Source organism: Sander lucioperca, chromosome 23, assembly GCF_008315115.2.
Source record: "Sander lucioperca isolate FBNREF2018 chromosome 23, SLUC_FBN_1.2, whole genome shotgun sequence".
Lineage (NCBI taxonomy): Eukaryota > Metazoa > Chordata > Actinopteri > Perciformes > Percidae > Sander > Sander lucioperca.
In genome coordinates this window covers 8215762-8241379 of record NC_050195.1, presented here as the reverse complement: position 1 = coordinate 8241379, position 25618 = coordinate 8215762, and the positions used below count along the sequence as shown (strand labels likewise).

The following is a 25618-nucleotide window of genomic DNA, read 5'->3' as shown; positions in this document are numbered from 1 at the left end:
TACAAGCTACGTAAAAAAAGCCCTGTTCATCCACTACGTAGTAATTTACCACTGTGAAGAAACAGGTCCTTAATGCTATCAGAGTTTCGAGTAACGTTAGCAGCTCTGTCCTGCTTGGATTTTGGGTGAGTTTACACTCCAACCAACCAGCGTTATCTGAGATAGCATTACGTTTGCCACACAACACATCGTTAGTCCTTATCCTTAAAGCCTTATCATGCTAACTAGCTCTACAAAAGAAGAACAATGCTTTGCATTTATGTACATCTTCTAAATCAACCACTCTTAGTTATGCTATTATAACTCTAGACTGCTGTGGGAAGCTCCTTCCAAGGACACAATGAGCCGCTCCCTCTTCTCTCTTTTCACTTGTCTCCTTTTGTGTGCATCTTAGTCCCAGAAATGCCTGTTACTAACCTAGCTCTGGGGAGTTTTCTCCCCGGAGTCCCTTTGCTTCTTCTTCACCCAGAACATCGCCTTGGAATTGGGTGGCACCTACACCGGGGTCCTGGGTGCAGCTGTCGCTATGGACTTACTACACCCTGCTACGCTCTGCGATTCCCCGCAGTGTCCGACTGCGTCCTGCCGCGTCCAACCGCGTCCACCCAGGCTGCTGTGCCACACTACACCCCGTAACGCCCTGCTGTGCCCTACTATGACATGAACTACTACGACTACCATTGTGATCACTGTTTCACTATCTTTATTATGACTATTATTGCCACCATTCACCACTCCCCCAACTGGTGCCGTCAGACACCGCCTACCAAGAGTCTGGGTCTGTCCGAGGTTTCTTCCTAACAAAAAAGAGAGTTTTTCCTTGCCACTGTCGCAATAGCTACTGCTAATGCTTGCTCTTGAGGCAACCACTGTAATAGTTGGGGCTTCGTAAACTACAGAGTTTGGTCTAGACCTACTCTATCTGTAAAGTGTCTTGAGATAACTCTTGTTATGATTTGATACTATAAATAAAATTGAATTGAAATTGAATTGAATTGAATTAGTAAGGATGCTGACTTTTTGCCTGGGATTTGTTAGCTTTAGCTCCAGAGTTCAAGCACAATATCATGTATGTTTACAAGATCAAGTCAACTAGAAGCATTTAAAAGTCAGCCAGAGACAGTGGGCCTCATTCACCAACCGTTCTAACGAAGAAATGTGTTCTTAAACCTCACTTACGCACTTTTTACGAAGATGCTGACATTCACTAATGTTTCCTTATCTTGGATTTGTTCTTAGCTAAGAACAAAATCTACGAACACTCAAGAGCACTCTTAAGCACATTTGAGTGATGACAGTTTGCTCCAAATAGTTGGTTACTGCATTTTATTTAATTCTTCAGTCATTTACAATGATTGTATTGTAATGTAATGTATTTCTGATCATTTGTTGAAAAAAAAAAAACATATTATGCAAAGAAACACTAACACTGCAATTTACATCAGCAACTAAACTGATTAAATCCTGCGTTATTTGGTGATTGATCGCGCTATTAATAGGGCCAAAATGCAGTGGTGGAATGTAACAAAGTACAAATTCTATGTTACTGTACTTAAGTACATTTTTCACGTATCTGTACTTTACTTAAGTAGAATCAATAGTGCATACTTTTGACTTTTACTTCGTTACATTTTGCAGCAATTATCTATACTTTCTACTCCACTACGTTAAATTTTCTGATCAGTTTTTCCCCCTGCCAAAACGTCTTCCTGACCGTCACACGTTTGTCTCACCAGTGAAGTTTGGTTGTCGCTAACCCTCGGTAATACAGCCTCTGGTAAAAGTGAAAATGAAAATGTTTGTTTTTTTATTATTCCCGTTTTTAAATCATAGTTGCCATCTATTTCTCTGCACAGGGTCGTTTACTCCTCCGCCAGGCAGCGTAAGACACAATACATCCAGGAAAAAAACCAACCGCATTCCGATTCTAACAACATATTTCCGTTTTATACTGGTTAGGAAAGGAACTTCTTTTAAAAGACAGGCCTTGTTTGTGGTAGTGGACATCTTCTACTTTTACTAAAGTAAATTGACAGTTGCCAGCTAGAAAGGAGAAGATTTCTTTGTCTGTCTCTGTCTACAACCAGGACCAATTGTATCAATAATTATTGTAAACTGCATATGTGCCATATGTGAACAGAAAGCTAGACTGGAATAGCCACAGTAACTAAGGGGTCACGGAGATAACGGTCAATTACAGTCTGGTTTGGGTGGGTAATATACATAAATACATAAAAATAAAAATAATAAAACTAAATTAAATGGAAATACTACAGTTTGAGTGATGTTTTCCTTTAAACAGTTGGTTTACATACTGTATCTGCGGGAAAGTTCGGGAACCTTAAAATTAAAGCAGTTCTGACAATTAGAAAAGCCAAGTGTGGTTATCTGCGTGCAAATGTATTAGCACGCACACAATAGCAAAGATATTAAAAAATGTCAGCAAGCTTACAAAAACAAAGCATGTTTTCATTGTCTATTTTTTTTTTTCAACCTGACACCTTCCTGTAACCACACACACAAAAATCTATGAAACCATAAACTACACAATGTACCTGTCACTGTAATGCAGGCTGACCCGTTTTGTGTGATCCAGCAGCAATAAGGGAGTGAGAAACCGCAGATACCAACAGAGGGCCAAAATCTGAAGATCCAGACCACAAACTTGACAACCAGTCTCTGTCACTATTTGTCTTCTGTTACAAACCGAGTCTTACTCACGAAAGGTATCTGCTCATCGGTAATTCAAGTTGCTCTGGAAAAAAAAAAACTTCTCATGTGTAAAATACAGTGGTGGAAGAAGTAGGCCTACTCAGATCATGCATTCAACATTTTACTTTAGTAAAAGTAAAGTATGCTATCAAAATATACTTAAAGTACCAAAAGTAAATGTACTAATTTTAGAGAATGGAGTACTGAAGAACAATGGAGGCCTATATTAATTACTTATATTAATTACAAATTCACCTGTTTTGTTTTTTAGTTTTACATTATGCTATAACACTAATTTAAAAGGGCTCATTGAAAAGGGACTTCTGTGTACATATGTTTGGCCTATAGAAGAAGCTCAAATGGTCACAAACAGGATATTTTATCCTTTAAAATAGAATAAGAAGCTGTCATACTACTGTCTTATGACCTTTTAGCTGACAGTACATTATACTTCTGTCGTCATCCAGGCAAACACTGGCACTGTCACAAGTCATCTCAACTTACTTACCCCATAGTGACTGAATATATGGACGTTTGACGCACAAACCTAATTGCATGCAGATGTGGGAACAAAACAACTCAAGAGCAATGAGATAAAGACATTAATTAAAATGATTAATGATTAAAACAGCTTTCAATAGATGACCAAATTTCCCATGTCTCAACACGGTTGACTCCCTCTATTGTGACAATTCTAACTCCTGACTTTTTATTTTTTTTTTTTATAGCTCTGAAACATGCAGTATACCTGTAATTACTTCTACTGTTGTTACTCATGCAGCCGAACATTCACTGTCACATTCAAAGTAACTTCAATTACCAACTGCAATTATTCCATATTGACTGGATATACTAAGTACCGACGTTTGATGCAAAAACCTAATTACACATAGACATGGACACAAGTGCTGTGATAAAGACAATTGAAACAGCTTTCAATAAGCACATGTCTTCAGGCAGTATGAAATGATGTAGAAGAGTATTGAATGTCTTTGGTGCAAGGAAGGAAAATGCGTCCTGTGTTAATGGCACTGTTTTTAATAAAGTGGTTTCCACATTGGTTGTATCATGTTCTGCCATCACACACACACACACACACACACACACACACACACACACACACACACACACACACACACACACACACACACACACGCCACAGGTGTGGTGATGAGGAAATACATCTGCCATCTGAGGAGAGTACTGCTGACTATTAAGCAGCAAAAGGTAGCAAAATCAAGACAATAAGAAAGAGGAAAACTCGAAGGCGATGTGTGATGCTGATTTTTTGCCTGTGCAAATGCATTATAGACGACACATTTGACGTGTCCCTTTGACCAGATAAATAAACAGCTCGACAAATAGAAAATGTGTCATTTTTACACTTCTGTTTGTGTACAGATTAAACAAATGACATATAATGTGTTAGTTAGTGAGCTTTAGAGGGTTCTGGTAGGCAAATACCTTTGGACAGAGCCAGGCCAGCTTTTTCCCTTGGTTTCCACTTGTTAGCTAAGCTAAGCTAAGCTAAGCTAATGGGCTGATAGCTAGCCTTATATCGACAGATATGAAAGTGGTAATTCAAACTTTCCCGGCGGCTTTAACAGCTAGCAACTGTTGCTCTGTAGCATGGAGCCCTGTAGCCGATGTCACGTGACCAGTCGGAGGTCTACCAGTTTTCGTATATATCATACGTTTTCGTGTGCATAACTTTTCGTACAATATCATACAAACCTGTCCATGAGAATGCGTTGTTTAAAGCTTCAAGCTTTGAGTTATGCGTTTCAAATCTGTGTATTTTTGTATTGCTTATATTCAAGTAAAATGTCTTCATTTAAAAGTTTAAGTTTCCTTGAATGTGAATGTTGATTAAAGTAGGCTATTGTTTAACTTGTTTTTTTCTCAATTTCGCTCCTTGAGGTGTTTCTACCTGGTTCTAATAACTACGCACTAGTAGAGCAAACACATGCACACAAACAACAAAGAAAACTCTTGGATAGTTCAGCCAAATGAAAACTGAGACTGCACACAGACTGAGACTGCTGACATACTGTAGGCTAGTTAATGCTAAATATTACTGTTATGAATGAATAACTATGTTAAGCTGCAGGAAAGACGAACATGATGTTCGTTATAGCCAATGCTTTCACTTCAGTCTGAAAATCTCTCTACAACATGATGTATTAAAATGTAAAACTGTTCTCTACAGAACAGAAAAATCAAAACCACTGACTGGCTTTTCATCCCTTTCCAAGTTTCTTTGGTATGAAAGTAAACCTGTTGGGTTGGTAAAAGTGAGCATGCTGATTGATGTCACTTAATGGCTTAAGGTTAATCTCTTGCCAACTACACCCACTGGTGTCATAGTTTCCAGGTGGAACAATAAAACACATTTGTAGGAACATTAGAGAAATAGCTTCCACAAGATAACACTGGAGTCGTTTAGGCTTGACCGGTAATTCAAATACAGCCTGACAGTTTGAACACCTGGCAGACAGCCAGATGAAATGAGGCAATACAGTTCCGAAGAGTTGAGAGAGAATGAGGAGGCAAACATGTTCCAAGCAGGTATAAGGTCAACGGATAAGTATAGGCAATGTAAACAATCTAACAAAGAACAGCAGTGAATTGAGGTTTGTGTAAACTACCAAAACTAAATCTCACATAGCTTAAGGTTACTTTGTCTCTTCAGTATGTGAGACAATTAAAGGCCTCTGCATTGTCCTAAAGAGGTTTTTTTAAAGGCCAAAAAATGAAAATGTCATAAAAGTATCTATTTAGGTCTAAATTGACAAAGTGGGCAACAATTTCATTATTTCCAGGTTTATTGCAGTTTTAAAGCAATCGATGAAACAGACAAGCACTTATAACAGTTGGAATTTAAAAAAACAAAAACATTTAAATACAGGAACACAGAGAAGAGAAAATAATAGTTCATTAAGAATATAAAGAAAATCTTAATTTGTGTGCAAATGTAAAGGTAGTGATGTGTTGGCAGTTATGAGGTGTACATTATTTTGTAGTTTTACCTCTAACAGAGATTCCTGTCACCGGTGGAAAAATAGATAGTATGTGCATAAGCTTGTGTATTCCATTGTTTTATACATTTTTGGAATAATTATCCTGTAAATTATGAAAATACTCGACCTGAAACTACGGTTTAAGGCCTTTTTCTTGTTTTACAATGAATTTAAAATTTGGCTAAAAAACAAGGGGCTGCCAGATAGATTAGAATAAAAGTCTTTTTTGTGGGCTGAATGGAATTGGCAAACAATGTATATGAATAAGTATGTTACATTACAGATAGAGAGTTGGAGATAGACTTTGCTTCTTTACAGAGATTAGTGTCTGTGCTTGGATGATTTGATATCAAAAAGTTTACAGAAACTTGTCAATCCACTCCTGCAGCATAATCAACATTCTGCTGTTCATCTGTATGCTCAGTATGAGGAAGGATAGAGCAGTTCAGACTGATGGACAAACAAGACAAGGAAAGCAATGCACATACAAGTTAAACAGGGTCATGTGTGAGGGGTAAGACGGAAGCAATGCAACCACATCTTGTCAAAATAATGTCTTTCATTGAACATCACTGAACAGATTATGCTTCAGGAGCAGTTTGCAAGGTTTTTATGGAAGTTTTGATACCACCTACTAGGGCTGGACTGGGGTAAAGAAATCAGCCCTGGACTTTTGAGACCCAGACCAGCCCACCACAATTGACAGGACACCAACAGTCCTTGCACTCCCTCTTCAACACATGTACATACAAGCAAGGTTCAACAATAGCACCATTTACCAGCATTTGATTTGGCAGTTAAATGGTGCTAATGTTAAACCCCAAGTGGCTGGTAGATTTGCTTGACTCACCCACCAAAAAAAAAAAAAAAGTAAAATTTTAACATTCACTAGCCATTTGGCTGGTGGACAAAAAGTGAATTTTGAACCCTGCATACCAGCCCCTAATACTCTCACTTAGCTGAGTGGTAAATAAGAGAGTATGATAGTGTACTCACTGAGTCAGAAAGGCTGCCTGGCTCCTGATGGCAAGATGGCTAAAGTTTGAGGGTAGAGCATGGGTGTCATCAAGATACCTCGTATAGTAAACAAGTGACAAGTCTGTAAATTAAGCTAAAGCTGGATTTTGTACACAGTAGCTAGCTAACGTTTAGCAACTTGTGTTATTGTGGAATGTGGATAAATCAGAAAGCTATAGTATTATATTTGCAAGTGCCTTGGCTTTCATACACATAACTAACATAAGCTTACTAATAGCTAACTTGTCCTCTCTGGTAGACAAAGGGTGCTAAAATAATCGTTTGACATGCTTAAATCTTGTGTTTCTAGCTAGCTATCGTCAACCGGCACTTTGTGGAGTTATTTTCGCCGCCGGTGGGGGCGGGACTTAAATGTGCTCCCACCCTATGGTAGGATGGAAGTGGGCCATAGGGGGATGTGATTGGCCAGTGTTCAGATGAGAGACAAACCAGTGGGCCAATCATGTGATCTCTCTCCTCTCCGTGGGCCGGTCAGTCAAAGACCAAGGATGTGAATGGCCAATTTTCATATGAAGGACACACAAGTGGGCCAATGATGTGATCTCTCTTCTTGTTACGGGTCGATCAAAAAAAAAAAAGAAAAAAAAAAAAGTGCAGCCCATTCCGTCCACACAAATTGACCGCTGGTTTGCTGGGATGCATTTTTCTCTGAAGATTTTCAAGCTCAACACATTGTGGCACAAATACACATTTAATTACACATTTGGTCTGGTCAAGTCTGACACTGTGAAGATGTACAGTCAAACAAAGATTCAGTACTGTGACACACAGATTACAACATGAAAAGGCACCGTGGAGAGAGACAGAAAGAAGCGCCATACAAGGCTGGCAGTGTGCAGATGTGTGCGTGTTTTCTGGCAAACAGAGTCCTCCAGAGTTGTAGTCCATGAATCCCATCATGCATCCTCTTTCGAGCATTCGTCACCCCTCAGCCTCTCTCGCTCTCGGTGCCGCTGGATGGCCCGCCAGATGCGGCAGATTACTCCGCCCCTGAGGGGAAGAAGATAGATTGATGTATGATGCGCATCAAAATTCATCTTTCAGAGAGGAAGACCTACTTAAGCTACTCTTGAAAGCTGATTATTTACCTTTATTTCACACTTAATTTTATTCTTTCATTTTTATTTCATTGGTTTTTTGACTAAAAGACTTCATTAGGTTTGTGAAAAAGGCAATCAGGCTAAATCCCAAATACTCAATTATCATCAGACAGTAAAGTCTTTTGATTAACGGACTAAAAACACATGTGGAACTTGTATGCAAAACATTTCTGATGGCACAACAATTTAACTTAAATTTACCTGCCATGCTTGTTGAGTTAGCATGTTGTGGTTTCCTCTCTTGACACTGTGAATCAAACCTACAAACCTCCAACAGGTCTGCAGCCGTGCTAAAAATCTGCGCCTGCATTTGCAGTGAGATGGCTGTTAAGCCTTGTAGACTTGAGAAGAGTGTGCCTCAAAATCCATGAGACCAAACACAATGCATCTTAAAACCTACAACTTTAATTTGTGACTGTCCTTTTGTATCTGTCCTTTTAATTGTGTTGTACATTTTTTTAAATGGACCTTAAGTCTAACAATAAAAACTATCTATCTATCTATCTATCTATCTATCTATCTATCTATCGACAGATTCTGTACACACAGAATTGCATTCAAGTGCTACTCCTTTTTTGATAACATCTGTCAGTCGCAATTAGAAGTAGCTTGATTTTATGTTTCTTTCTGTCAAAATATGATGCGACAGGATTCACATATATGAGTAGATACCGTAGACGTAGACACTGGAGGTCATCTTTGGTGATGTCATTGAGAATGTCGGTCAGCGTGTATTCCTCCAGCACGAACTAGAAGAAAACACATGAGCCATCAGTCTAAAACCACACTGAACATAAAATGTGCTGTGGTGCTGCTTATACACAGATGTTCAAAAAGCCGACAGATACTCCTAGATAACCTTATCTATGGTGTCAGTGTCTGCCCCCTGCTCTTTCAGCCAATCAGTGAGCTTCTTGTCCGGCTCGTGATCTGCTGGGATGTGAAAGATGGAGGGAGGTGAAATGTCTGTAAAATAAAAACTGAGAGTTAGAGAGGAAGAGAAACACAAACAGAAGAATAATCAATCAATCAATCAATCAGTCAGTCAGTCAGTGTGTTTACCTGGTTGTCTGTGTCTGAGTCTGACCAGCTCCAGGTCGTGTGCTCTCTGCTGCAGTGTGGCCTTCAGGACCTGCTGGTACTCTTTCTCCTTTTGCAGCAGCTCCTCCAGCAGTCTGCAGCCAACAGTGACATCCGTTATACGTAGTTAGCGCCCTGCTATGCCCTGCTACGCCGTGCAGTGCCCTGCTACGTCCTGCTACGTCATGCTATGTCCTGCTACGCCCTGCAGTGCCCTGCTACGTCCTGCTACGTCATGCTATGTCCTGCTACGCCCTGCAGTGCCCTGCTACGTCCAGCTACGCCTTGCAGTGCCCTGCTACGTCATGCTATGTCCTGCTACGCCCTGCAGTGCCCTGCTACGCCATACTACTACAACAACTACTATTTTTAGTCATAGTTCCATTATCTTTATTGTGACTATAATTGCCACTGTTCATCACACCCCCAACCGGCACCGGCAGACAACCCTCACCACTCAAGGATTTTTCCTAAAAGGGAGTTTTTCCTCGCCACTGATGATTGCCACAAATGCTTGCTCTTGTGGGAATTACTGGAATTGTTGGGTCTTTGTAAATTGTAGAGTGTGGTCTAGACCTACTCTATCTGTAAAGTGTCACGAGATAACTCTTGTTATGATTTGATACTATAAATAAAATTGAATTGAATTGAATTAAATCTCACAGGCATATAGCACGGAGGGCTGGGATAGATGGCGAGATGAATAGTTGTATGGTCTAACAAGCAGTCAAATAGATAGAAACGTACGCAGCAATTATACAGTTATGGGTAACTATAGGACTTAAGCCGCCTAGACATGATAGGCAGCAAAACTGCTCTGCGCTGACCTTTTCCATTGATTTCCTATGGGGAGAGCGGTGCCGCCCAACTAGGCGCTGCACTACCCCTGGCGTTGCGCACCAGGTAATAAAAACGGAATGTTTCACACAGGTTAGAAACCATGAGGTATACAAACACAAAATAACAATGGGAAAACAGCATATATTTTTGAAGCAGGAAAATCTTTCTTGAGACCCACAAACAAGAAAGGAAGATCCAGGGCGCTCTTGAGTCCTGAGCATAATCAAAAGTGTTTAATAATACATGGCTGACACCATTGCATTTCAACTAAAAGCCTTCATCAGGGTACTGAGGTAAAAAACTAAACAAATCACAGACACTTTAATGGCAAACGACATGACACATATGAGCTACAGGTGTGTGAATGTAAGCCAAGACCAGGGATGTCATTAGGTCTATTTTAGGGGTGCTGAAGCTACCCTAAAATGTTTCTAAGCCCCTCTAAATAATAATAAGAACAACAATAATAATTCAATTTTTTTTACAGTGCACTCTGCATCACTAACAACGGTGAATCAATCTTCCTTCACCATTCATCTGTGTGTCGGTGTGTGGCGTGTCTGTTTTAATTCTATTTTACAACTGTCAGCTGGTCGAAATGGCAGAGTTAGAGGCTCAACGAGTGCCCACGTGCACGGTAACGGTCTGTGGACGAGCGAGGCAGAGAGTTACTACTGAAGAGAGCCAAGCGGCATTAAAACAAAGCAGAGAATCAAAGATTCTGCAACTGTATCAAGCATCTCATTATCACTAACCGTATCCCCATTCATATTTATCAAATGATATATATCCAGCTACAAAATAGCCGAAAAGTCGGAAGTTAGACAGAAGTACAAAGAGTCGTTGTGCTATCAAGATGATGCACCGTCTCGTTGCATTGGTGTGAACTGGCAGCTTTCAGAGCGTTGCAGACCGGAGAGTTGCAAGTAACTGGAGGATTCATCTCGTCTCGTCGCTACTCTTTGGTCTGCACGCACACACACACACACACACACACACACACACACACGCAGATGAATGGTGAAGGAAGATTGATTACCGAGTGAAATTGTAAGTTGTTTTTAATGACCTGCTTACCTTTAGCTACGTTTTCTTGAGGTAAAAGAAAGGGGATATTTTGGTTTGCTATGGAAAACAATAGTCTAGCTAGAGTGAACGAGCAAAATACAAGAAATAGTTAACCTAGCAAGCTATCCACAGCTCTTTATTCATTGCCAATAATATAGCCTATCTCTATAGTATTCTAAAACAATATCAGTCCCCGTAGAATGTTGTTGTCACTAAAAACTAAATGTCATAGGGTCCCTGTTAATGCTATTGTATCCTTCAATTCAATTGAGCAGATGGATATTCAAAGATATTTTAGCAGAGAGAAAGAGAAGCAGGAGATTGGCAGGGCAGTTGATTCTGAGGGAGCCGGTGTGATTGAGGTCAGTAGTGGTCTTTAGGTCTAAAGAAATGTGGGGTGTTTTGTTTTCTTCTAACAAAAGGCATTTGTTGGCAGGTCTAGGCACTAAGGCATAGCCTAAACTAAATTATTTCATTCAATTTATTATATATGCTAGCTATATTCTGACCAACTTAACTTTCTGCATTCATTGGCTGTGATAAATTAAATAAATATGTAGATGTTGCCTAAATGTAGTCCTTAAAATTCTGGTTCTTGGGTTGTACTGTATGCAAGCCAAACTACACAGCGAAATGACACTCAGACAAGCAGTTACAGTAATTAGTGTAATTAAATAGCATTCTTTAGACAACTTATCTAATAGAGAGAGGAATTAGATATAGTACTGTATGCTATTACTTTATCACACATGTACATGAGCAGACAGATAACATTTAAGTCATTGCCTACAGAAGAACTCATCAGGAACAAAGTCTGGCCTAAGAAACTACCCCCATGCAGCTTCGATGTGTCTAAAAGCTAACATTACAGTAACTTTTGTTGAATAGAGTAGAAATGGAAGAAGAGGATATGTCTGTCACTTTTTACTTGTTAAGATCTTGGTTTCTTGACTGGTTGTTGAAATAAGATATAGCTCTAATACGGTAACAAAAGATGTGAGTGCAAAGATTTTGCAAACGCCAATTAATATTTTTTATTTAAAATACCCTGGGGGCTAAGCACCTCCTGTCTTTAAATCCTAGTGACATCCCTGGCCAAGACCATGCAGGGCTACGAATGCTTTTGAATTCAAAAGACAATGATAGGCTCCAACCTACAGAAAGCAATGTTCTAAAAATGACAGTACCTCCAACAATACAACTGTAATGAACATTGTGCAAAGGCCCTACTCTAGTCTGGCTATATTCCACCAGAAATAATGTTGTATACTTGAATTACTCATCGTACAGTAGAGACATTGTGCTGCGAGCTCAGGCAAGCGAAGAGTGAGAGAGCGGAATAGATCTGTGACAGGCAGAAATAGAAAGTATTTTCTGATCTAAAGCACATCAAACACGTAATAGATGATTTTGTGAAGATAGACGATCGTTCTCCTCCTCTGCACTTTAATTATTGCAGGTACAGCAGTAAACAAGGAAGTAGGCTACTCTGTTATCGATACTGGCAGTGGTGGAATGTAAATAACATTTACTAAGTATTAAGTATTAAGTACTGTACTTAAGTACAAATTTGAAGTACTTGTACTTTGCTTGAGTTTTTTCTTTTCATGCCACTTTCTACTTCTACTCCGCTACATTTCAGAGGGAAATACTTTACTTTTTACTCCACTACATTTCTCTGACATCTTAAGTTACTTGTTACTTTAAGAATTAAGAGTTTTACACACAAAACCCATGTAGTTTAGTAAATATGTTTTATTATAAATTAAAGTAGCCAACAGTTTACAGGCTTGCAAGTCCAGCTGAAATGATTAGCCGATGAAACACTTAGTTGATTGCCAGAACTGTTTTGAACGTTTCCAGTTTCTAAAATGTAAGGACTTTTCTGCATTGAGTACTTTTACTTTTAATACTTTAAGTACATTTTCCTGATGATACTTGTCATCATTACCCTGTGGGATCTAGTGACAAACACCAATCACACAAAGCCCCACAGCTACTGTAATCATGACATGCATGAATGTGACATGCGTGAATGTGTTTGCAAGTTGTGGGTGTGTGTGCTTGCATGTTTACATTCTCTTCATCTTTTCCACTTCCTTGGTCACAAAGGATACGAGTGGAATTTCATCATCATGATTCCTACTCACACAATGTGTCTGCAGCAGGTGTTGTGCAGTATGTGTTGAAATCTTTGAATAGCAGATGACAATTGTTTTATTGAAAGATCTTTAACTGAATGTGTTGTTACGTCTGTGTGTGGGTGTTTTGGCGTGTACCGGTTGGTCTCCTGTTTGAGCCGCCCCAGCTGTGCACCCAGTGGATGATGCGAACGCTGATGCTCCTTGGAGTGGGTGGAGTTTAGCGTGCTGGCCGCAGAGTGGGTGGGGTCAGCGGTCGGCGCAGGGTCATCAGCTTGAGGAGCTAAAACAGGACCAAACTCTACTTCCTCTTCATCCACTTCGTCTTCCTTCTCTGCTCCCTCACACTCTGACGCCGGGCCGAAGTGGGTCTGCAGCTCTGTCAAAGACATGTGTAAACTAATTCCTTGTAGCATTATATGAATATTCATTATTATTGTTTAGTTGCAACCATGCAGTTGAAGGACATAAAGTCACACAGGTGTCAACTAGATTGCGGTAAAAGCTAAGGCCAGGCTTCTGACCTGGTATGAGGATGGTGATTGCAGCCTGCACAGCTCGGCGGATGATGTTATCCATAGCAAACATCCAGTGGGGTTTAATGTGATGGTTCCTCAGGACTTTGTTCACCTGAGAACATCACACACAAACAAACAAGGACAGACATTCAGACCTAAGATCATTCTCTAACAACTGACCTGAACATTACACATACTGTACACTCATATATGTGTGGTGTACACATGACTGTGTACACCAAGAAATGCACACACACAACAACCAACATCTCTTGTCCTGTAGTGTAGTAAACAACAACAATGTTTTTAATTACATATGCTCATAATAGTTTGCATGTGTCGTATAGGATCTTTTCCCGTGTATTTTTCTCATCTGTGACCATGGCAACCAGCTCTGAAAATGTTGCTTGATTAGTTATGTTCAATAACAACAAATTCTTTGCACTACATCTTTTATGGGGTCTGTTGCTGTTGTGTAATGTGCCAACACCAGTTAAAAAGGCCAGTCCTCTTACATAACAGCTTGCATATTCTGTATAAGCTTGCATTTCCAGCAGTGTGTGCATGTGTGAGCTGACCGAGTCCTGGAATCCAAAGAGTACCAGCTGTATCTGGTTAATGGAGGTGGAGTCGAAGTCCAGGTCTAGCTTGAGCTTGGAGATTGTGGCCGCCATGATACGCCGCTCTGGGGAATGGATGAAGTCTCGAAGGATGCAGATGATCTGCTTGATGTGTTCGACGGACAGCTGGAGCTCTTCACTGCCCTATACATACACATGCATATACATACACACACACACACACACACACACACACACACACACACACACACACACACACACACACACACACAATTACGTACAAAAATCCAATAGAATTTAGACAGGCGTGGATTTAAGCTTACTGAGCCTGTGAGTGTTATTGTCCCTATGTAGTGATGAAGATGTATGGAACTGAATGGGTTTACAAAGTAACAACAAAAAAGACACTGCACATGAAGCATAAATATTAACTTTCAGGTACAACTAATAATACAAGTTTGAAGCATCTTAAATTGTGAATTTGTCATCAAAGCCCTTATCTGCAGGACTTTTGTAGGAACATCTGACTTGTGTGCCACCCAGTGGTAGTATGAGAGAATGCAAGCTCCTTTTCTCACATGCTAAGTTTAAGATGAAAATGTGATTGGATTTTTTTTTTCCACTCAATAGTGCAGTTGGAGTGCACTAATGGGTTAGAAAACTCAGCTGAATTGATGCCTTAGGTCAGTGGTTCTCAAACTTTTTCACATCAAGGACCCTTAAACTGACAGAAATTAGACTAAAGACTTTTAGATGTTTTATTACAGAAAGTGAATGAAACCCATGAGCAAAATAGTCATACAATCTGTCATTGTGTTACTTATGGATGAAAACATAATGAAAATAAATTATTCCGCATTTTGTTGGGGACCCCCTGGAACCTCTTCAAGGACCCCTGGGGGTCCCCGGACCCCACTTTGAGAATCACTGCCTTAGTTAATGGGACCCTACAGAAACTGCATATGTACTTAAACATGGCCACATGTTGCATAAACCTGATTTATTTATTCTCATTTTTGGGGGGAGATTTGCTCTTGTGAGATGCTTTAACTGTCTATTATTTGGGTTTCCAAACTGTACTCTATGCTTATCAGAGTGTCTTAAACATTCCTAATACTGAGCTAAATGGAGAAGTGCACTAAAATGTTAATAATTAGCACCTTTTCTATATATCAATTTGTATATACTATTTACTTTCATTTTTTTGTAATTCAAGATTGCTATTTAGTTTGCCAATAGATAAATAACGTAATACAAAACAAAGCAAAGTATAAATAAAATGTAAATATAAATAAAGTAGCACATTTTGTATTAAACAAAAAGTAGGAATATTTTCATTCTGTTATGTTAAAAAATGAGACCAGACTTCATAAATGTTCCCTTGGAAATTATTGGCCTTGCAATTAGGGATTCAAAAGAGGTAATGTCCGTCATTAACTTTAACCATTCATCAAAAAAAGGCCTTGTCTGACTGTTTCAATGTTCCAGATTATAACATCTCTTGAATAATTCCAATTTGTTGTGTTGAAAAAAGACACAATTGTGGTAAAACATTGGTGTTGCTTTTACTCCTTCATATCACATCGGAAGATGACTTTTTACAGATCAGTTTACCACTTCATTCATTTAGTTTGTTAATGTATTTATTCTATGAATGTGGCTCATGGCGTGGATAAAGATGCAGTGAATCTTTGTCACACACTCACCTGGATGTAATTCTCCTTGAGGTTGGAGATTACTTTTGCCTGGTCGTCATTGAGGACCTTGAACAGAATGGCCCGTCTCTCGCTGTCCTTCTTCAGCAGGAACAGACCGCCATCCCTGTCCTCAGGGGATGGGGGGACACTGCGGTCCTCCGACACTGAACCCTCATCTGGAACACTGCAACACACACACACACACACACACACACACACACACACACACACACACACACACACACAAAGTGATCTCACTGCAATATAAAATAACACATGAAAGCACACAACTGATTTACAACAGCGTGACGCGGCGTCCACTTTATTTACAGATACAAGTCTCTCCTGGCTACTGTGTGTGCCCAGGAAAGTGCAGAGGCAGCATGAGTCAGCGCGGCAGGTTGTGCATGTATGCACGCACACACATGTGTCTGTGCACGTGCAGATGTGCGTGAGATTGTGCGTGTGTGCTCAGCCGCCAGCTGAAGCTTGTAAACTGATTAGACCTCATTATATCCGTGTTGTAAAAGGCAGCGGAGCACACTGGGCACAATAAAGCCACCTGCCACCAAATATCACACACACACACACACACACACACACACACACACACACACACACACACACACACACACACACACACACTCATTCACATCTTCTCACATGATCTGTACTGTCCCAGCAAGATTTGCAGTATGTTTTAATATTGTAAGAGTATGTAATATATTTTCGCAGTCAGAATAAGCATGACTCTGGAATTTGCTAAGTTAACATCTGTGCTGGAGCCAGTAAAAATAATTACTGATGCAAATTCTGCAAAGCTATAGGATCTGAGACAAAGCAAATGCAAGATATCTAAGAAATATGAGCCCCATCTCTGTAAAATCTATAAACTTGACCCAGCTAATCTGCACACAAACACACATACACACCTCAAATAGTTGGAGTTGGTGGGTTTGAGCAGGTTCTCGGAGCCAGAGCTTTTCTTCTTCTGGAAGAAAACATCGTGTTTGGAGTCGCAGTCTGGGCTCACGGAGCCGTGTTCACTGCTGCTGCTCCCGGTGGCCTCGAACTGCAACTGCACCGGCAGCGAAACGCTGTGTATGTAGTCTGCACAAAACATCAGGTTAGAAGAGAATGGAAGGAATCTATGTAAGTCTTGAGTTTTTTTTCTACATAACGTGACCTCCATTATCCAATCATGTTGTTGCTGTCAAACTTTAAAATCTGTAACCTTCTCTGCTGTGTCAATGGTAATTTTAGTTTCTGACTGGACCAACCCACTTTCACCCCCAGTTTTCATCAGGACTAGTCGTCTCATTGGTCCATCAAATGACTTCATCAGGAATCTCATTCCAGATCACATTCAGTTGGTCTCAATGTTCTTGCATTTTTTTTTTTTTTTTTTTTTTCACTATTGTGCAAATAAGGGGCAAGGGGCGACCAAATTAATTTCTCCTCTGGAGATTAATTAAGTTATTGAGCCATCTTGGGTGCCGGGGTAGATCACCTGGTAGAGCGGGCGCTCGTATATAGAGCTTTACTCCTCGATGCAATGGCCACGGGTTCAACTCCCCCCTGCGACCCTTTGCTGCATGTCATTCCCCCTCTCTCTCCCCTTTCATGTCTAAGCTGTCCTATAGAAATAAAGGCCTAAAATGCCCAAAAAAATGATCTTTAAAAAAAAGTTATTTTTCCATCTCTAGGAACATCCCATAGAAATTGTATTGACTTTAGGTACTTATTAGTACTGGATACACAGTGCCTGTCAACACTGGAATAGCATGCTCCCTGTGCTTTATTTTTGTACATGTGTGTATGTGTTTACCTGATGGTTTGAAGGCGATCTTGCTCTTCTTGCCCTTGGCGTTGTGTTTGACAAAAGTGTCTTTGAGGAGGTCCGAGGTGATGGCTCTCTTGTGAGGGTCCGGCTCAAAGCAGCGCAAGATGAACGACTTTGCCTCCAAAGACAAGGACTCAGGGATCTCTGGGTGGATCTTAAACATGCCCACCTGTAACATAAAACCACAGTTACACAAAATAATCATGACCTGGAAATTTGTTTAAGGACTCGCCGAGAGAGTAGGTGTTCCTAACAAAAGACTTACATGGCGATTACATTGGCAATTTTAAAATCAACAAGACCATAATTCAAAAAATGAACATCATTCTGTATTGCAGAAGACTTAAAACTAGCGACTGAGACCATAAACTCATTATGAAAATGTTGACAATCAATTGAGAAGTGGGTCACTTTCTCACAGACTTCTACAGAAACCGACCTCCTTTTGCAACCGCACATGTCGTCCCCTGCTGGAATTCAGATAGAATGCAGGTTTAAGGCACTTCCGCATTTGCAGCACTTCGCCGAACCCGATGCTTTGTCCATTAATATTATACAGTCTATGACAAACCCTCATGTAGAGGCAAATACATGTACACAGAGTCAATACCTACCTTAAACATGGCCGCCTGTGGTTCTCCCAGTTCATGAAAGGGAGGTTTTCCAGTGGCCATTTCTATAATGGTGCATCCCAGGGACCAGATGTCAGCCGGGGCCCCATACCCTCGAGGGCCCTTATCAATGATTTCCGGAGCCATGTACTGCAGAGTACCTGCAGACAGAGATGCAGATGATGACCTGGAACAATTATTTTTTCATAAATAATAGTTTCGGCTTCTCCTCTATTTCTTGCACAATAGCGTATGTGTCAAGCCAGGCAGGTAATCACATACAGGAAGACCACAGTGCAGCTGGATATTTTACCAAATAAATAAACACATTTCAAAATAAACAGCCATGTTTATGGTGATATTGATTGTCTTGACTTCTCACAGCAGACACCCGATCTCAGAGAGAGACCGACGGACGGACAGAGAGAGAGAGAGAGAGACACACACACATATACACACACACACACACACACACACACACACACACACACACACACACACACCACACACACAGCCACATATAGGCTTCAATTACCACAGTTTCCCCACTCATCCTGTCTCTTTCTAGAGAGAGAGAGAGAGAGAGAGAGAGGCACGTATCTACGCGACACGCGTGCGGTGTGTTCCAGCTGTAAGGAGAGGCAATCAAGTAATATAGCATTAGTGACTCACAAACTAAAGCTGAGATACAGAAAAAACATTGAGAAAAAATGTTTCTGGACACAAGCAGGATCTTATTCCATAAAGAACAAATCTGTACTTAGTATGCACATGGTTGGCATTTAAACACATAGCTAATCTTAATAAATAAAGATGTGAGATTTGAGTTATTTTAGTCCCAAAAACTGAGTTCAGAAGAATTTGTTAATTATAATTCATTCTATCCTTGAGCATTTTGTCTGCAGTCAGTCATTCTGAGCAGATTTGGCATTTCTAGTCTGCTCTAAATGCTGTGAGAGACAGAGAGAGCTATAAAAAAACATGGAGTCAGAGGAGAGACAGATAAGGACACACACACACACACACACACACATACACACACCTGCTAATGAAAGGTAAACACCCTTCTGCCTCTGCTTGATTAGCTAATCTAATTACACACCTCGCTGGCTGCTGGAGAAGGCCAGATGGTCAATGAATGTGTATGTTCGTACGCGTTCACACGCACGTTTGTTCACGCTCGTGTGTCTGAGTGTTTCTATAGAGGCTGATAGTGGCTCTTGACATTTTGAGGGTCAGTTGATATTTACACTCATAGACTGCAACATTTCTATGACTCCATTTATGCAGTCCAGACTGAATTACTGTCTTGTGATGTCTTGTTTCTTTCTCTCTAAGACATTACTAGCAGTAGTACTTTATTATTGTGTATTAGACAAAGCTTTATCTGATAGTACAGTGTTATTTTTTGATGATTTAGTTGATTGAAAATACTTTTACGTTAAAAAAAATTAGTAGATTTTAGCATTTAGCATTAGGGCTTTTGGCTGTGGTGGAGGTCTGCACTCAACGAGTGCCCTTCTAGTTTATATTATATTTTATTTCTATATTTTAACTTCTGCACTATTTTATGTTTACGTAATGTGTACTTTTCTTTTTAGACATTTAGACAGGCATTGTTGGACGGAGCCTGAGGACAAAGAACTTCATTGCCATCGTTGTGCATATGACAAATAAAAAACTTGAACTTTTTAACTTTAATTTAAAAATGTAACCTGGGGATTTGCGGACATGCCAGTTAAAAATATGTATGTTTTTGTGTACAAGATATTACCGGTGAATGTCTCGGTGCAGGGGTTGACTCCTGCCAACCTCTTCGAGGTACCAAAGTCTGAGATCTTCAAGACACCACTGTAGGTGTTCACCAACACATTATCACCCTAATGGAGAAACAGCAGCAGTTTACTATTAAATCACCCCCACACCACACGTTTACATGCACACTAACATTCCACTATTATTCCAAATATGATAATATTATGACTTTCATACAGGTCATGTAGACAGCGTATTCCTTGTGGCTATCCGAATTAGGTCTTCTTCTGAATGTAGCATTTTCTGACGTGGGATATGCTGGTATTATTTGAGTTTTAGAAGCAGTCTTTAGACATGTATATTGCACATTTGGAATATGCATCTGAACTGGAGTTTTTACCCCAGTTTGCGACAGTTGTATTTTGTATTTTATTGGTTTACACATATACAAATAATACAGATTAATATACACATAATCAATAAAAGATGTGATGGAGAGATGCAAAAAAGCCTTATAGGGTCTTAATCTGGGCACTCTCCAATGCATAGTTTGCATTATCCAATTGAAATAGAAAGAAAAACGATTGAAAGAAACTGAAAAAAGATTAACAAAATGATTTAAAAAAAAAAAAGCCCAAAACTAATTTTTTTACATGCAATATTAGATCAACAGAGTACAAATGCAAAAAGTTATATAATATATGGAAACACATGGGTTGTTTACGAAGACAGTTTTACAGCCTCTTGCCTGTTTACAGCTTATGGTCAGCTATGTGTGTTGCTATGGTTGTTGTACGCACACATACCAACTAGCCAACAGTTTGCAAGGAAGGGGCAGAGATGCATGCCCAAAAGAAAAGCCCACATTTCTGGTTGGATGGAGAAACATGACTATTTTTAAACATCATGAAAGACTTGGATATCGACAGGTTTTTGGATTTGCGCAAATATCACAACGGCGACCTTTTCAAGAAGGTGGTTGAAGAAATGAAAGGCCGGGCTGTGTTCGCCCGGTCCAACAAGTCTGCCACTGACGAAAAATATCCTATTTTGCACAGCTGCATGTAAACGGGAATATTCGTGGAATATTCATGTTTAACCCTCCTGTTGTCCTTCAAAAAGTTTCTTTATCAGAAATTTGGGTTTTCTTTCAACTGAACTTTAAGAAAAAAAATAACGTGGATGGTTTCCTACAACGCTCATCACAAGTTAAATAAATTATCAGTTCAGTACTTTCATTGAATTTGGTGTTTTATTCAATTTTATAGCATTGGAAGAAAAATGTATAAAAGAGCGTTGAAAAAAAGTGACAAAACTTGGAAAAAGTGAATCGACAAAAACTTGGAAAAAGTGAAAAAAACGTGGAAAAAGTTCTAACTTTTGACCCAGAAAAACTAAAAGTTGCATAGCCGACGGGAAGACAACACAAGGGTTAATAGCCATGTAAACAGCTTATCAGGAATATTGTCTTTTTGTAATAAAGGCAAAAAACTGAATATTGTGTACATATAAATTTAGTCAGTGGTCTCCTTCGACGTGCTGCCTTGTACCTTGATATCTCGGTGGACGATCTGGTTCTCGTGCAGGTATCGGAGCCCCTCCAGGATCTGTCTGGTGTAGAAGATTATAGTCGCCTCCTTCAGCGGACCCCATTTAGACCGCAGCAGCACAGACAGGCTTCCTGGAGAAAGGAACAGAAGGAGTGTCCAAAACCTATCATGAAATGGGAAGATGACCAAGCAGTTAGAGAGACCGCTCAGTAACCGAGAGGTCACAAGCATCGATCTCTGAAGTAGACAATTTGTCCATGATGAATCAAGAATATCGGCCTACTTGCACAGGATAAAATTATCAATAAGCAAAAAGCACAAAGTAGACAGTATTTTTGATTTGGTCTCGGTGTTCTATCAGTGCATTTTCTGTCGATAACGAGTTTCTAAGGATTAATGGTTTTCCAAACAAGTTCACGTAACTGTGCAATTGTTTTACCATCTCTCTCTCTTGTACAAACGCACCTCCAGGCACTTGTTCCATGAAGATCTTGATGTATCCGTTCTCGGAAACCGAGCCCAAGTACTGAACAATGTTCCTGTGCTTCAGGTACTTGTGAAGGGCAATCTCTTCATGAAGGGGCTGGGAGTACCTATTTCACACCGAGAGAAAAAGAACCAAAGACAAATACTTTTTCCCCCCTTTATTTATCCAGATATAGTTTGCTTATAATGCATAACTAGAACAAATAACCGGGTGTTGTCAAAATAAGACTTTCATTAACACGCAAGATATTAACATTTACAAACCAAAAACACAACGCTGAGTCAATTCTGTGACAATAAAACAAAATAAATTTTTTTTTTAATGTTGAACGTGGTAGGTTTTGATCCAGGGGTCACTATAGGTCATCATATTTCTACACAACCACACCTACCTGCTGTCTCTCTCAGGGATCTCTTTGATGGCAATTCGGACCTGGTTGCTGACATCTCTCCCGGCGTACACCACTCCATAGGTGCCCCGCCCCAACACCACCCTGTCACCTGTCTCATTGGTGTCATACTCATACTGTAACACACACAGAAACACACACACATTCAGTAATCATAAACTGGAGTTATAAACAAAGATAAGTACTGTAAAATAATGTCTATATTGATGACCTCCAGTGTATCTCCGTCTCCTTCCCCCTCCAGCTCCACAGCGTTCCCCGTACCGTCAGATATCATCTCTTTCACCATGGAACAGAACCTTAACACGACGTTACAACATTATTATTTCCAACTCTTGGCCATCAGGTCATGTTGCAGTACCATCGCACATACGTACTGTACGAACACAAACGCAGACAAACACACACACCTACACAGACACATCTAGAGGTGTGTGTCCTCACCGACCGCACTGCTCCTCAGTGGAGAAGTAGATCTGGAAGTCGTCTGAGTTATCATGGACGTAGAGGAAGCAGCACCGCTCATCAAACTTGCTGATGCTGCAGACAGAAGAGTTAGAGTAGATGAAAGCTTAGATTATTTATTTCTTGTCTTTCTCTGTAATATTACATCTTTTGTCACGATTACAAAAACTTATTTTAGACAGTCCATTAGTTTTAAGGTACAAGCAAAACTTTGGTCATGCCATAATTTGTTTTGAATTGCAGCAAACTGTAGCTCATCTGAGTTAACATGTTTTTATGCGTAAACATAGAAAAGTTAGTTCAGTTTTGTTTGTGAGCAGAAATTAACTTTGTACCTCTTATAATAATAAACCCAAATAAACAGTGACAATGTTGTGTTTAAGCTGCATTATGTCCAACGTACCGCTCAGTTTGGGAGCTTTTGCATTTTATTCACATCCAGCTTAATTTATTCATACCTAATGCCTTTGATGGACATTGCAGTGAAGTTCCACTCATGGATCCCTTTCTGAAATGAAAGTGCATGAGGTTTTTTATTTTCCAAATAAAAAAAATAACATTTTTACAAATGGATAAGGAACAGAAGGAGATAGCACGTGTGATGTTCCTTCTTGATACGAGAAGCCAGGTTTCCATCCAAATGTAGAGCAAATTTCACCAAACTTTGAAAAAAAATGCTGCAATTGAAAATGTGAGTTAATGCGCATTTCCACCCACTACTGTTAAGCAAATATTAGGATGTTGATTCATCAAGATAGTTTATTGCGCTAATTCTCCAGTTAGGTGCTATTAAACCATTTGAAAAGAAAAGGACACAATACGATGATGTAATTAGTCTCTTATAGTCTCCTTATCGCTCCACACAGATCTGATGTTTTTTTTGTCACTTCAGTGGATGTTTAAGGTTCTGCGCTTCCTCTCAGGTGGTAGCGACAGTTAATTGTCAATGGTGCAATGCAATGAAATGCTGTGGTAAAGAGTAGGAGGGTCATTTGGTTGGTGCTGTTCTTACCATTTCAGGAGGAGAAACATGCCAAATAGAGACGTTCTTCTCTTCAGCCTCGTTGTTAATGGACACATAGGATGGCTGGTAAACCTTAGTTGGCTCCAGAATCAACACCTGTAACAAAAAGAGAAAAAAAAATTGACGGACATGTTAGCATGAGTCTCTGAATATCAGATCAAACATGTTTGAGTGTTTGCATATGTGTGTTTGTACTGGAAACCGCAGTCGATTGGTGGTGCCCTGCGTGGCCTCGACGATGATGTCCATCCAGAAGTTGAGCCTCTCCCGCTGGGGAGAATGTTCCACCGTCTGCTTCTTAAACCTCTGGATCAGCTGCAGGTTTTGCACCACCGACCGCAAATACCTGGAAGAAAATACACATGAAACAAATCACTGGAAAATAATATGCATGTTTAATGGAACAAAATAATAAAGGGACCAGCAACATTTCCAGGAGCATCTCTATTCCCCTGTAAATACACTCAATTTCCTCAAATTGTTGGTAATTATTTGGATTTTTATGTTGTGCTTATAGTCACTGAAAGGAAATGGGAACCACTTTTGTATTGAAAAAGAAATCACACAAATAAGAGTCAAATTGTGGATTTTTGTTTTATTTTACTGATAACAAACATGTAGTAATAATGCACCATAACAGTACTGACAACATAGAATAAACTTTTTTATGAATGTCTTTACCAGAGAGGCGGCTTGAGTTTGAAGAGCTTCTCAGCAGCCTGAGTAGCTTTAGGGATGTCGTTAGCTAGCATGCTAACGGTGAAGAACTGGCCTACGTCCCAGTAGTTGTTCATTTTCTCCAGGGAACCTTTGCGCCCCAGCAGACTGTTCAACCTCACACCTGAAGACATCAGATTATAAGTGTGAAATATTTATAGCATATAATATTCTTTTTTTTTTTACCGCGTACAATTAAGCTTAAGACAGCAAAAGGACAACACACACAATTGTTTTCTAGCAATCTCTGCATTCTTCATTTTAGCATGTACATTAGCATACTTAAATGCAGCAGGCTTTATAGCCTAGCTCGCTTGTTTTTGTTGTATCTTAGTTGCGATGCTGTGTTGAGGATGTGTGGAAGAGACTCCGCTGGACACTGTTCTTGATTATAAAGGTTTATTACATCAAGTTTTCAGCATCGATGACAGACCTGCGCAGAGCCTGGAAAGTACACGGCCAATATGTACTCTGATTCTGGCTCTAAAACTCATAGCTTATATTGGGTATGTTTAGGTAACATGTTAGATAACATGGTACATTTAAGTTGACATAGCATAGGTTAGTGTCCTCTTGGGGGGCTCCTTCGACATACATTATAGTTCGTTAACCCCTCAGCTTCCAATCCTAGACCACCTAATTGAACATCCCAGCGAAATCACGCCACTAAGAGGTTAATCATTAAACCACTGCACTGCTACACTTTCTCATGAGGATACAGTGTCTTATATGAAACCTTTGTACCAGAAACATAATCATGATTCATATGAATAAGCCATTGGATACTACATTTTGTTCACATTTATTTTGGATGCTAGCTGCTAAGTTTGCAGTTACTGTATCAGTTAACTATTTAGCTTGGCACAGACACAGTGGATGTAGTAAATAATGGCCCATTGAATGCAATTGACACATTTAAAAATGTTCTTTTTGGGCGCTTCCAGCTTGATTTAGGCGTTGTG

General features: G+C 39.8%; 1 protein-coding gene across 3 annotated transcripts in view; it reads right to left on the bottom strand.

Moving 5' to 3' along the window:
• Positions 1 to 5734: 5734 nt before the first annotated feature.
• Positions 5735 to 25618, bottom strand: part of map3k15 (mitogen-activated protein kinase kinase kinase 15) — a 26682-nt gene continuing 6798 nt past the window's right edge. For all 3 annotated transcript variants that reach the window (XM_031297675.2, XM_031297676.2, XM_031297674.2), the window contains 21 exons: positions 24621 to 24780; positions 24135 to 24285; positions 23928 to 24035; positions 23374 to 23423; positions 22895 to 22990; positions 22662 to 22749; positions 22433 to 22566; positions 22020 to 22147; positions 21555 to 21685; positions 20024 to 20129; positions 18253 to 18410; positions 17624 to 17807; positions 16728 to 16905; positions 15805 to 15979; positions 14096 to 14281; positions 13524 to 13629; positions 13138 to 13378; positions 8933 to 9045; positions 8730 to 8836; positions 8543 to 8619; positions 5735 to 7760 (listed from right to left, as the gene is read on the bottom strand). In XM_031297675.2, the coding sequence (XP_031153535.1) occupies positions 7667 to 7760; positions 8543 to 8619; positions 8730 to 8836; positions 8933 to 9045; positions 13138 to 13378; positions 13524 to 13629; positions 14096 to 14281; positions 15805 to 15979; positions 16728 to 16905; positions 17624 to 17807; positions 18253 to 18410; positions 20024 to 20129; positions 21555 to 21685; positions 22020 to 22147; positions 22433 to 22566; positions 22662 to 22749; positions 22895 to 22990; positions 23374 to 23423; positions 23928 to 24035; positions 24135 to 24285; positions 24621 to 24780 (2771 nt within the window). In that variant the 3' untranslated portion in view covers positions 5735 to 7666. The remainder of the gene's footprint in view (positions 7761 to 8542; positions 8620 to 8729; positions 8837 to 8932; positions 9046 to 13137; positions 13379 to 13523; positions 13630 to 14095; positions 14282 to 15804; positions 15980 to 16727; positions 16906 to 17623; positions 17808 to 18252; positions 18411 to 20023; positions 20130 to 21554; positions 21686 to 22019; positions 22148 to 22432; positions 22567 to 22661; positions 22750 to 22894; positions 22991 to 23373; positions 23424 to 23927; positions 24036 to 24134; positions 24286 to 24620; positions 24781 to 25618) is intronic.